This window comes from Nilaparvata lugens, chromosome 10 (genome assembly GCF_014356525.2).
Source record: "Nilaparvata lugens isolate BPH chromosome 10, ASM1435652v1, whole genome shotgun sequence".
NCBI classification, from domain to species: Eukaryota; Metazoa; Arthropoda; class Insecta; order Hemiptera; family Delphacidae; genus Nilaparvata; species Nilaparvata lugens.
The window spans coordinates 13,310,378-13,324,424 of record NC_052513.1 but is presented as its reverse complement, the minus strand read 5'-3'; the positions used below and the strand labels follow the sequence as shown (position 1 = coordinate 13,324,424).

The 14,047-nt window shown below is 31.6% G+C and overlaps 1 protein-coding gene across 1 annotated transcript; it reads right to left on the bottom strand.

The window, feature by feature from the left end:
* Positions 1-725: 725 nt before the first annotated feature.
* LOC111063149 (TLC domain-containing protein 2) lies at positions 726-14,043 on the bottom strand. Its single transcript, XM_022350838.2, has 6 exons — positions 13,491-14,043; positions 9,354-9,436; positions 7,387-7,469; positions 5,305-5,476; positions 4,034-4,138; positions 726-3,456 (listed from the first exon to the last, which is right to left on the bottom strand). The coding sequence occupies exons 1-6, from the start codon at positions 13,709-13,711 to the stop codon at positions 3,320-3,322; spliced, it is 801 nt and encodes a 266-aa protein (XP_022206530.2). The 5' UTR covers positions 13,712-14,043; the 3' UTR covers positions 726-3,319.
* Between the last annotated feature and the right edge of the window lie 4 nt (positions 14,044-14,047).

Sequence of the window (14,047 nt, the reverse complement as noted above, 5' to 3'; positions counted from 1 at the left end):
CTTTTTTGGAAATACGTTTTCTCGAGCAGATTATGTCTTTCATAATAAGTATGCAAAAACATGTCCACCCCAGCCTTATTTATATTCATGTGTGCCAGGTTGATCAATTGTAAAATATGACTAGACATCTGCCTTGGCAGTCACTCAGCATCTCTGAAGTTTTTATGTCAATAAAGATATTTATTCATTTGTATCTGTTGCTCAATCATTTAATTCGTCTATAGAAGAATCTTCAATGGAGGCAGGAAAATGTTAACTTTCATTGCATCTCTGAAGTTTTTATGTCAATAAAGATATTTATTCATTTGTATCTGTTGCTCAATCATTTAATTCGTCTATAGAAGAATCTTCAATGGAGGCAGGAAAATGTTGACTTTCATTGAACTAAACACCATATAATTAGCGGGGAGCAGGACGATCTTCATAATAAAAGCTCTGTGCACACCCTCTGCGGTGACAGGAGCAAGAACATTTTCGACCAGTGATTGAATGGTTCAAAACAGTAGCCGTCATGCAATCTCAGTGGTGTAGGCTACACAAGGCTAAAAGCTGCTTCAAAATTGTCTAGTTCTTTCTTCCCGTACTCACACAGCGTCGGTGTGTTCAACACTCTGTACAAATAGGCATAACAAAAGCTAACACATTCCAATAACGTGGATAAGGTTCAACTACATTATTTTGTAGTAGGGTATGATACACGAATTGAACGAGTAAAAACTGCAAAATTTGATAGAAAAAATAAATTTAATAACTAAAACATACAATACATTGCTCTGTGTTATAAATTTGAAGGAAGCATACTTTAACGGATGATACAAACAATTGATCAGCAAATAAGCTGAGTGACATACAGAGATTTAAGACTATATATAATACAATAAAATTATTACAAAAAAGTTGCTACTAATAATACTTTACAGAGTTATTCTTGTGCAAGATCATAAGCACCAACAATTCATTAAATATGTAATTTCATTGAAATAGATGCGGGTATTCACTAATGATAATAGCTATTTTAAAACAGCTAAAATTCAGTTCACGAAAATTCAATTATTAGTCACTATCAGACATTCATTTTTGTGTGATCCATTTACAAATAAATCAAACGTTATTTCGTTATTGATCTGGATCTGGGTTTTACCATTTTTGAAACGCAGTTCTTCGACCAAATAAATTTACACAATGGACTAGATTGACTAAAGCATGTTTGAATAAGATGTCAAGAATTTGTGTCCGAGTGTTATTTTCTTCGATATAAAAAGCAGAGTAGAAAAGGTCTACGAACTAAAATATAGTCGAATGCATAATTTATTAGAAAAAATAAGACAAGACATAAAGGTAATGTGGTTTTGACCCAATAAAAAGTGGCCTCAAATTTCAATATCAAGTTTCGGTTGGTGTGGCTTAAAATGATAAACCATATTCTAATTAAAAAATTTACAAGTTAGAATTAATTTACAACAATCTAGAAACGGCATCAAGTAAGTTGAATAATATAATAAACAGTACCTACCTTTAATCCAGATAAAAAAATCAAAAGTTATTTCCATAAACATTTAAAATACCATTATAATTAGGGAGTTAGGTATTTAGAATGGAGGGACATATTCATAGTTTCTCGAAATAAATGAATAAATCTAACACATAGAAAAAACAACAAAAATTGAAAAAATGCTACTATGAATGCTCTAATCTTAAACTCGAGGATGGAAGGAATAGAAAAGCAAGATAAAAATAGTGTCATCACAATATATGGAAGTTTAGGTGAAATAGCTGGAATATAGTATTTCATAGATATTTAAAATTTGGAAGATTATTGAGGAAGTTTTATTTCAGGAAGTTCTCAATTGAAACAAAAATGATATGAGATCACAAATAAATCGACAAAAATCTTCAAGGCCTTTCATATTAACGTGTAATTAGTATTAATTGAATTCTCAAGTTCGATATGTTTATGGACTCATTAGTAACTTCATTTCGATGTTCATAATATAAACATTTAGATGTTATTACAATTACATAAACAACGTCTGTAATTAACAATTTTCATGATTATAAAAAACGCATTTATGACTAGTGTAACTTCTAATAACAAATGAAAATTCCAACTCCAAGATCTTGGTCTTGGAATCAAATTTTATCCCAAGACCCAACTCATACTTCTATCCCATCCAATATATACAATTAATTGAGATGAACATTAATCATATTTGAGTTTAAATTTGTCTTGGAGTAATTGTTTAGTCAAATAAAATATAAATATCAAGTACACTATGACCTGTTTCCACTGCAAATAATACTTGAGCATGGAATTCAGTTCATTTAGCTAAGAATGTAATTATCTATTGACTCGAATCCTTTTATAAAAATATTTTGGGCACGAAAGTTAAAACTGATAAAAGCGTCAACAATATTCCAAGATAGGATGCAATATTCATAAAACAAACGCTCTTGGAATGATAATTTCAACTAGAAATTGCCAGTTATGAGTATAGTACATTATATACAAATACAACATAAATATTCTACATACTTACTTGGGAATAAATAAATTTCAGCTCATTTCACACTTTTACCAAGATCATCTTGGCTTCTTTCAATGATTAATATGAATTTTTACGACTTCTCTTTAATTTCTAATGCTTGATTTATTATCACTTCATGATCTTATCCAACAATTTAGAAATTTGAGAAATAGGTCTCATACAAGAGGTAACTAATTGTATAAAACACATTCCAACTGCATTCAATAATACAAGGAAATCTTAAATACTGAAGGATCGTGGATTACCAATCCATTAGCCTAGAATAATACTTTTGATTAATACATTCCCATTTTAAAAATAATACTGGAAAATTGATGAGATTGCTACTTTTAAAAGTTGAAATTGGCTCATTGCAGAAAGCTGAGATTAGGCTTTTGATGAAACAAATTTTGAATTTTAAATGTAAATAACACTACTATAATCATAAAGCAATAATGAATAGTTATTTGTTTCTCATAACTCAAAAAATGATTTCAAGATTGATCCAAGTTTTATTGTTCACAGACTCAAATCCAAGCAAATTAATGAGTAGTCGAAAACTAAGTACTAAATCTACTGCTTTTAAAAAGTCATTCATGGTGTAATAACTAATGCACATAGCTTATCGATTATTGTGTATAAAAATAGGTGGTTCCATCCTACTTTTAGTTTTCTAAGCGGAAAGTGTTTTATGATTTTCTAAAGAACTTTGCATTTGCATGGTTAAAAGTTAAGTTTGAATGGTGAGCTGTGCAAACATAGATGCTAGCTACCTCATCAATGATAAAATGTTTCTATCTGGCTTTGACGCGGTCGACCAGCTGCGTCTTTATGTCTGACGAGCTCCCTTTGTGAGAGTGACATTGTTGGAAGTCCGACTTCAGGATACGTAGCAGCAGACCTATGTTCAAAACCATGATCACTGCAAGAGCTGCAACACAAGAAACGATTTTGTATTGAGCTAATTGAAAACAATTAATTTGAATTCAGTATACTGTCTGATCAGCACACTGAGCAGCTACAAAAGTAAATAAATGTTATTGTTTTTAATGTATATTATTCTACATTACTTATAAATATTTTGAGAACAAAATTCCAAGGAAAAATACTAAAATAGCAAAGATTTCTGGCTTTGGTTACCTTCAAATTACATTATTACAGTTGTTCAATATATAAAATGAACTTATTCAGTGAATAATAATGAAAAATAGTTATGGAAAAGCACGTGATGTGTAGCTTGAACTATAACTACAAAAATAAATAGGTGGAATCTATTGGAGCAGCAATTTCATATTAATTATAATTGTAATTCATGTGATATCACCAATTGGATATGTTTTATTGAGATTATAAACAATAATCGATCACAATAGAAAGACAATGAAAAATTCCCTGAATATAAAAGAAGAGACTCAAGTATTCAACATTTTTGTGACAAAATAAAACTGTGATGAACAACATCAGCTAAAAACGCAATATGACCAAATGAAAAATGAACTATTTCTTACCAAGCGCAGCAATCCTGAAAGCGATTGCAGAGAAATCTTGTCTGTGTTGTACCAAAAATCTAGTGAGCCAGCCCATTACAAGGAAGCGGAAGACAACAAATGTTCCTGGACAAAAATAAGAAAAAAAAAATGAAATCAAGTTTTCAACTGCAACCTTATTTTCTAAAAAAATTTAATATTAGTTGTTGTTGAATGAAAAAGACTAAGAAATTGTCAAGTTGTTCAATTTAGTTGTTGTTCTTGAACTTTTAGAATTAAGTTAGTTTTTTCGGTCCTTCTTCAAAATTATTTATTTTATATGTGATATTTCCTATTTTAGTGATAATAATGTGAAATATTTCTTCTGTTTGGTTTTGAAGCATCGAAATTTGAAAATTTGCTTTGGGAAATATTTGGGTACTGAAATTCTTGTGAAGTGAAGTACAAGCCGACCTATTTCGGACTATGTGTATCAAGTGTAAACCTTCTAATTTATGTGTAAATCTAAATTTGGGAGAGGAATAGCACAAGGTTACCTTATTCTTCCTTTCCCTATCATTTTTATGATATTCTTATTGTATGAATAATAATAAAGAATAAATAATAAAACAGATAATATAAATAATTATCAAACGAAAAAAAATGAAAATGGACCTCATGAGTCTAATAAATGAGTACATAGGAAATCTAAACTATCAAATTTCACTTTTTCAAGTGTTAGTAAACACTTCTACACTTACACTCACATATTCAGCACTTTGAACTTAAAAGTTAGATCTGTCCGACTTTCAACCTAGCTACTCAATTATTTCATTTTTGTATTATTTATTAGAATCGTTGAATGTGAACAACTTATAAACGGTTTGATATATCGATATGCAATATTCTCTTTCCATTCATTTTCTCTTGAAATTGTGTATTGAATTCATGTATCATATGACCACCTTCCCATTCAAAAGAAGAAGTTGGATTCGAAATGACGGTTCCAAGATGGTGGACCAAACTTTTGATGCGACAGAAAAGTATTTATTTTATTCGAATAGGATCCCCAATCAGATCTATCGTCAAATTTCGCATTTGAAAGAAATACTTTTCATATTTTACGGAAAAGTAAAATACGTTTCCATATTTTTCATCAACCCTGTTTAAGAGAGTACTGGATAATTTTCATTTTGTTTCAATAATAGTAGTCTATATTCTACATTCTACGAAAAATAACAACTTGTAGTCAACACATCATAACATAGGAATTATTTTTAAGTAAGTTATTAATTTATTTGAAGTTTCATTACCTAAATTAAAGGTGTTGTTGATACGATAGAGAATTCCCTCCCTTCCCCATTGCTGAATCAACATTAGCTGCCTCAAGTGGAGGAATATGCTGTTTATTTCAATGAATAGCGAGCATAGAACGTAGCCTTCATAACGGTAGGTAATCATAGCTATTCCAAATCCCATAACGACCTAAGAATACAAAAATATAACAATGTAATGCAAACAAAAATTAATAAATGATTACCATTTTTCAATTGTTGAGAAATAGAGTAGGAGACATTGAAGACAGATAACTATATTTGTTTTGTTTCGTGCTGATCAATGTTATTTGAAACGTATGCCTTGAGAGTTGACATTTCAGAAACATATTTTAATAGCTTTACAATAAACAGTGTTCTGTCCATTTATTCCTTCATGTTCATTAATACTGTATAAATAAGTATATTATTGATCTCTTATAATCACAAAAATAAGAGCCTCCAGAATACCAACTCAAACAAATTTAATAAGAAATATGATTGTTAATAGAACAGAACGCTTAAATAAGTTGAAAAATTAAAATCGACATCATAGAATTTTAAAATATTATTGAGTCGGTAAGATTGTACAATTAATTGAATTTTGCTCAATATTAGAAATCGAATTGGATTCCAATAATGATTAGAGCTTATGAAGCTCTAAGAATTTTGTAATATTTTTTCAAATGTATGTAGATATTGAAATAAGATGCAGAGAAGTAGTTTATTCTAAATTAGATATTTGGTGATAATAATTTATCATCAAAAATTTTCTGTAGAGCTAATGATATCAATTTTTATAAATTTTCATGCTGAAATGTGAGTTCAATAAGAAAAGATCATTGTTAGTCTACAAGACTTGTTCAAACAACATAAGTGAAACATTTTCGCAGAAACATAATTTCAAGATTCTTCTTCATCAAAACTGAAAAGATACTGAATTTAATATCATTGGGTATGAATAAACAACATTTTTGAAAACTTTACCATTTCCCAGATAGTATGTTCTCTGTTTCAATAGAAAAGTTATAGCTAGCCATCCTCTTACAACCCACCTTGATCATAGGTCGCATGGCACGACCCCAATTGGAATGCTCGACATCCGAACGACCAGTGCTACGACCCAATGGTCCCTTGTTCGATTGCCGTACCTTTCCATCACCCCTTTACCTCATTACCTACAAAAAAGCTCTAGGCTCATGTAGTGGATGCTATCAACAAATCCAGGTGTTTCCTCACTTGAATAAAATTTAACAAATATGTACTCAATGGATATTGCATGTGATAAATGAATATTCAAATAACTCGTTCCTTTTTTGATGACAGAAAAATATTCTATCAGTAAAATTACTGTAGTCAATAAATAGAAGATTGGAATATTTATGAAGAATAAATGTGATAAAAATATTACAAGACAGATCAGTAAATCACAATCAAGCTGAATCATTATATTAAACTCATTGGATAAAAAGTGGCAAATTAAAATTTCACCATTGAATTATCTTCATTTTTTTTAAAAACCAGTCCCATTATTAATAAGGTAGTTCAATGAGAAAATAGAGTAAGCCTAGACATAATAATTATTAATTTCCACTGGAAAAATCGCAGTGTTGAATAAATTGATAACATCACTCTTCATAAGAAACCAAAGCATGAGATATTGCTGCTTATTGCAAGTTAACATTTTCATATTATAACATTCCACTCTTATTTTTAATTATGCTGTACAATCATTGCGAAAATTTACAAGTGTGATTAAATTAAACATACATGATTGTCAATCATTTAAAGGGGAGGGGGGAAATAATAATCATAGTTTTGAGAAAGAAAATAATTTAAAAATTAAAAACAATGGTACCTATTTATAGCATGAGTGGTGTCTCAGGTCATAAGCTGTATTAAAACAAGTAGAAAAAATAGAGAGAACATCCATCCATTTATGTGGAATGACAAGATGAGGTAGAAGGAAACTTTTAATGAACTGGTATATTTTCAAATAAGTACTGTATTTCTCGAGCAAACAAAATAATTCGATTCACCAATGACAATATCTTAAGAAAGAATTACAAATAAAAAACTTACCATTACATGATGGACGAAAAGAGTGTACGTCTTTGGTTTGAAATCATTTATCAGCATATCAATGAAATCATACAGAAAATAACCTGAAATAAAAGCGAAGATATAAAAAAAAAATAAAGCAATGAATAAAAATAGCCCGCAACAAGCCATAGGAATATAGATAATGGATGAGTTGAAAAATGTTGATGGAATTAAAATAAAGAGGAAAGACTTTTCAATTCTGAAAACTTTAACATTTAAAAGGCATTTGAAAATAATTTTGTACTTCATATTATTTGTAATAACGGCAAGTGTTCAAGATATTTTGTTTCAATAAGTCTACGATTGGAAACGGCATTTTTGCTTTGAATGTTTTTTATTATAAATAAATGGAAAAATAAAAGTCTTTTGTTAAGACGGGCAATCAATAAAACTTATTCATCAACAAATATGAGGAATGAAAAGGATTAATTTCTATTCATACAAGCCCAGATGAAAGATGTGAGCAAATATCTCCTTCTTTATGGTTTTATTTGTTTTGCTAAACAATACGTCAAACACACAAGGCATTTTTTCATCTTTGAAGTTGAGCAAGATTTTTCAGTTGATATACTGAGACCAGAAAAATACTGTAACATAATATACTATAGTAAAATGTTCAATTGTAAGCCTTCAAAATTTAGCTTCATAAACATTATACGTTTGTTGCACATTTTTATAACCAGTCTGTTAGCTCAATTTGAAAACAAAAGAACATATTTCAATGATCACTATAATAATAATTCACGCTATTATGTACTTTGTACATTATTATGTGACTTATCAACTTATTAACAATATTTGAATAATGAGTTTGTTTTAATGATAAACTTGAAATTGCAAATTAATGAAATAATGCAATCAAAACTCAACAAAAATTCATCAAAAGCCACCAAAAGAGATAAGTGATATTATTCAATACAATTTTATGAATTTGGACTTCCTGGAATTGACTTCCAGAAGAGTGAAGCGCTTGAAACCTGATAAGGGAACTACGTGAAAATGAGTCTCTTCAAAATCACTCCTCTGCGCTTCGGTACCTTCAAGGAATTAGCCTGCAGGCTCATTTGTAACAGGCACACCCTCATCAAAATAATATTCGATAATATTATATGGTATGTATGGGACTCAATAATATTGTATGGTATGTAGTGTTGGGTTGAAAAAGTTCTTATTTCATTTCGGCTGCCATTATAAAGGAAGATTTGATGCCATCTGAGAGAATGTTAGTTTATATTTTACTTTTACCAACAATTCTCATGGAAAGGGAGAAGATTCAGCAAATTCGTACCTTATTTACAGTTACTTTATCATTGCTTTCTCAGTTCAGGGTTTTCTTCTCCAAATCGCCAATTTATCTGAATTTATTCATCCATAAAACAATTTATTGTCAGCCAGAGATACGGACATAGCGTGCAATATTGAATTGTGCTCTAAATGCACATATCATGGCAGATTGAATGAATGTTAAAAAAGTACGCCTTTACAGGAAATTTGCACTGCATCTCCTTCTATTCCATGATGGTGACTGAAATAGAAGGATGAAAACGTCCAGAAATTTTCTCTCAAATGGCAGTAGCCTCAGCATCATAATGGCAATTATTATTATTTTTCATTGCGGATGATACCCAAATGAGTTTTCAGCTTGTGCGTGGGTAATGGAGAGTGCCATGGTGATTTGATGAGATTATCAAACGTCCATGCCTACCGGCGGGATTGGAACCAACAACCAGATAGCGCTAGCTGATTAAAGGGTTCAACGCCTTAGTCGTCTAGGCTAACCTGGCCGACGAGAGTTATTCTATATCAGAACTACTAACTGAATTGGAAATATTGTATGCCACAACCTGTATTAGGCTTATATTTTTAAATTTTAGTACAAAGTTTGTTAATTGAAATGGATTTTAACCATAAAAAATGATATGCAAGGAAAAAAGTTCACAACTCACCCATTGAAAAAGCAATCAAAAAGTGGGAAGCATTATTGTGAAGGAAGATCAAATCTTCACCCATATTCGGATAGTGCCAAAAGCTGAAAAAAAGCAGACACTTGATGAGCAAAATTGTTTTTAAAGAAATTTACAATTATTATTATTATCATTATGAATAGAAAAAACCTTATATTCTTATAACTATAGTCAGTTTTGGGAGCCGAGAAACTATGAGCCTAAACAAACGTAAGAGAGTGGATCTTGGGGTAGCAAGACCGATTAACAGTGAGTCATTTTCCTTAAAAGCATTGTAAAGTGGAATTTACGAGTCAAATTGAAAATGGATATGCTTATGAGTAGTTTAAATGACTTTTATACGCACACAAGTGCAAGGTCTTTGTTATTGTTGGATCTCCTTTCGATGAATCGACTATAACTATAATCTGAACCAATTGCTCAATTCAAATTGACCGTCGAGTTGAATCACATTAGACCTAGCAGTTCTGTCAAGAAGCCAAGACGTGGCATCGTTTTTCCCATCTAATTAAGATATAAGAAATGAGTCAAACAAAGGCACACGCGAGGCAATTACTTAACTTCTATTTTGTCGCAAATAAGATAATCACTTGTAACGACATTGTAAGAGTTGTATCCAGCTTGAACATTTTTAGTAGTAAGGACATTTCTGGAATGACCTGTGGTCTTATTAGGGACATCTTGTTATCTACTATGGAGCCTCTTACTACATGTATCAATCTTTGTCTGTTTCAATCTGTCTTTCCATCTCAGCTTAAAGTGTCTAAGATGGTTCCCATCTTCAATAAGGGAGACAAGAATGACCCTGGTAATAACAGACCTATATTTATATTGCCTGTAATCTCAAAAATATTTGAAACTGTTATAGCTGATCAACTCCTTGATTATTTTGACCAGTTCTGCCTATTTGCGGTCACTCAGTTTGATTTAAAAAAAATAAAAAAAACAGATCAACCATTGATGCAATTGATGCAAAAAGCTCATAGCAAACCCATTCGCACTCCGACTAATGAAATATACAATGAGTTTAATGTCCTTGACATTCGACAGTTGTATGTCAGAAGCTTACCCCTCTTCATTCGTGTTAACAGTGATAATATGTTTAAAAAAATAAATCACAATCACGCAACACGCTCAGCAAATTCCATTGGCATTGTAATTCCGAGACTTATTAAAACTCACTCAACAACAAACAGCCACTATATTGCACAAATTTTATACAGAAATATTCCTTCCACCCTTCGTAATGCTCATAACTGTTCACCACCTTATGAGTATAAAAAACACATCAAAATATGGTTGAGGGAGATTGGTAGGGAAAACATAGAACCCATAATCCATTCTAATTATCAATAATTTATTATCAACTAAAGATCCTTTAATCTGCATCTACCTGACAGCACGTGTAAATATTCTCTACTAATGTCTTAGCCATGTAATATAATATTATAGTGAGCCAAAACCAACTTCATAGGCTAATTTTTTTTATTAAAGGTTGTAGTTACCAAAAATGATCTATCTATAATTTATTCATTTTTCATTATTACTATTTTTTGTACTTTCGATTATTTTCTTATATTCAATAAATAAGGTGTTATAATGTGTTCAAGTGCAATAATACATTGTTTATAGCTTCTACTCTTCCTTTGACTGGTTCTTAGTTGGGTTGCATGAATGCTCTCGAAGTGTATCATCCTCTCAGTAAATTTTGATAATTATCAAATTCATTATTATCAATTCAAGAATGACTTTTCCTTCTCAAACTACAAAACACTTACCATATTCTCTCAATAAAGAACAGACTCCTCTCCACACACAGGCTTACGCCTTAGTGGATGAGATGCATGCAATTTTTTCTTCTCTCTTTTCACATTTTGGTTTCATAAGGATTATTATGTATATATTGTACAATAAGTATTATATATATTCAACTGTGTATTTAAATCATGCAATAAAATGAATTTGAATTGATTTTTTGGTACGTAGAATTTACAATTGCTTTGAGATGCGTAGACTTGCTGGGCTCACCCTGAGTGATTTTAGCAAGGCATTTGATACGCTTGATCACCAGATTCTTCTCAAAAAGCTCAAGCACTATAGTGTGGTTGGATCTCCTCTCGGGATAAACTATCTGGGGGGTCGCAGACGGGCGGTGCTGGCCAATGGTATTCTTTCACAGATTAGAGACTGTCATGACTGTGGAGTGCTCCAGGGCTCTGTCTTGGGTCCTCTGCTTTTTCTGATTGCAGTGAATGACGTTGCATGTGTGGATAACAGAACGACTGTCTGCTATGCTGATAACACGACATTCTATGACGTGGGCTGCAGTGCTGAGGAGGGCTATGCTTGAGACCAGGGTGTTTGCAACAAACTGGTTCTCTTCAAACCTGTTCCTCCCCAATGAGAATAAAACGCAAACTATTGTTTTCAGCCTTAGGAATGGAGGGGAATAAGAGTCTGCTCCGGTGAAGCTGCTTGGCTCGATCCTGGACAGGAAGCTGTCGTGGAGTTGCCATATAGAGTCTGTTTGCAGTAGGCTGAGCAGGGTGGTTTTCTTGTTGAGAGGGCTGAGAGGTAGTGTTCCCATGCAGTACCTTAGGGTGTGCTACTTCGCTTTCGTTCAGAGCATCATATTATAGGGCCTAGTTCTCTGAGGTGGAGCTGCTGATGTTGGACGTGTGCTGTGCATGCAGAAAAGAGCCTTGCGGGTCATATGTGTGGCTGACAGACTGGCTCATTGTCGTCCTCTCTTTGTTAGAGAGAGGATACTCACGGTATTTGCACTCAATATTTTTCATATAGGACACATGCGAATGTGGATGATCTTGCCACCAGGCAGAGTTTTCATGCCTACAATACAAGAGGTAGCCATAGATTGGACGTACAGAGGCTGAGCAGGACGCAAACTGGCCTTGCCCACCTGTCTGTGAGACTTTTCAACAAGCTATCAATAGCGGCAAGAGAACTGTCGGCCAGGCGATTTCAGGGCACGATGAGGAGATTGCTTGTAGAGAACCCATTGTATTCAATCAGTGAGTTGTTAATGTTGGACAACACACTGGTGAGTTTGTATTTTGACTTTTTGTTGTTGTGACTAGCTATTAGGTATTAGCTTTCTTGCTTTTTCATTTTTGAAGTGTCCTTGTGGTATTGTGATTACATTATGGACCTAAAACACTAAATACTAAAATGTGAATCGGCCCAATATTTGGTGTGAGTAACTGTATTTAAGTCATTATGTTGTCAAATATTTTAATAATGTATAATTAAAAGACAATCATTGTACTCTATAATGTACTCCTTTATTTGTATGTGGTACACAAATTCTAAATTTATAAAATTTAAAATATAAACAATACTAATTTATAACAAAATAACATTTATAATGTTGATTTTGGAATTTTTTATTGAATTGGACTATGTCTTGCATTGATTAAAGTGTTCTGACAATAAATGAATCTTGAAGATTATTGTAATTGGAATTATGGTTTAAAAATAAGTAGGTCATCAAGATAGGAATTGTTAATACCTTATAATTATTATGTGAATTAAGCTTAAGAACATAACTTAGTAAGTTAATTATTAGTAAGTTAATAACTTAGTAAGTTATTCATATTTATTTATTTTCAATTTTTAGCTTATTAGATAAAAGTTGTCAAAATAGTACCATATTAGGCCTATACAAAATTAACTTTTCCAATAAATTGTGTTCAATTGATTTGTAAAAAATGTTTTGTTCAATAGATTAACTAGGCTATAAAAAATTACATGGAGAGAGAAGAATTTTATATAATTATGCTTAAAAATTGGAGAGTAATTAAAAAACTGTCCAGATCTAATGTCCAAGGATTTCAAGCTGTCAGTTCTTAAGAAATACTAACCTACAATTTTTGAAACATAGCTATTTAGAGGATACGCTATGAAGTACAACGTAATTGTGCACCTAAATTATTATTCTAAATAAAATTGGAATTTAAAACAAAGTATTTGCTACTCTTATGGCTAGGTTATGTTTAGGACTACATAATTATAGGCTAGGCTAGGATACCTACATAACATGTAAGCCTAAATAATCAAATATTACAACTTACATAGTAATTAATAATGTCAAATACTTACTAAACACAAGCGCCACATCCAGTAATACTGGAATGAATAAAAGAGTTTGCAATGTTTCTCCATTTCCATTCCTGATGGTTACTATCCCTCGCGCTTTTTGGTACAAGGACACTCAACAAAAAAATACTGTTAGTAAAAAATAAGAGAGAAGTGACAAGCGCTATAATATAGCCACTATTGAAATTTTCGTCGAAATAATCTTCATATTTTATGGAAAACATTTTTTAAAGTCAAATTATTTGTTCAAATATAGGAATAGGTGAGCTAATACAGCTTATTGACAACACCACATAGTTGTTTCTTGTGCAACTAAAACGAATGAGCAATAAATTATTGAGCTTGACCAATTGTTCAACTTTCTTGATTCCTAATAGAATCTTACAGAAAATTAGATTATTAATTTTAAATAGAAAATTGAAAAGATCTAGGCTAAATAATTCAAATACAATAAACGAGAAACCATCAACGCATCAACTGAACAACATTAAATTCCACTACTCCACTTTCAGTCTTTCACTGTGTTAGTGTGTTTGTGTTGTCGTTGTGTACTGTGATCT

What these genes read in the sequence shown, in the direction of transcription:
- LOC111063149 (XM_022350838.2), bottom strand. Translation starts at nt 13,711, where the DNA reads ATGTTTTCCATAAAATATGAAGATTATTTCGACGAAAATTTCAATAGT. An exon ending in TTTGATTGCTTTTTCAATGG is followed by an intron (nt 7,470 to 9,353) that starts GTGAGTTGTGAA and finishes CTTTTATTTCAG; the next exon opens with GTTATTTTCTGTATGATTTC. An exon ending in TTTTCGTCCATCATGTAATG is followed by an intron (nt 5,477 to 7,386) that starts GTAAGTTTTTTA and finishes TTGTATTCTTAG; the next exon opens with GTCGTTATGGGATTTGGAAT.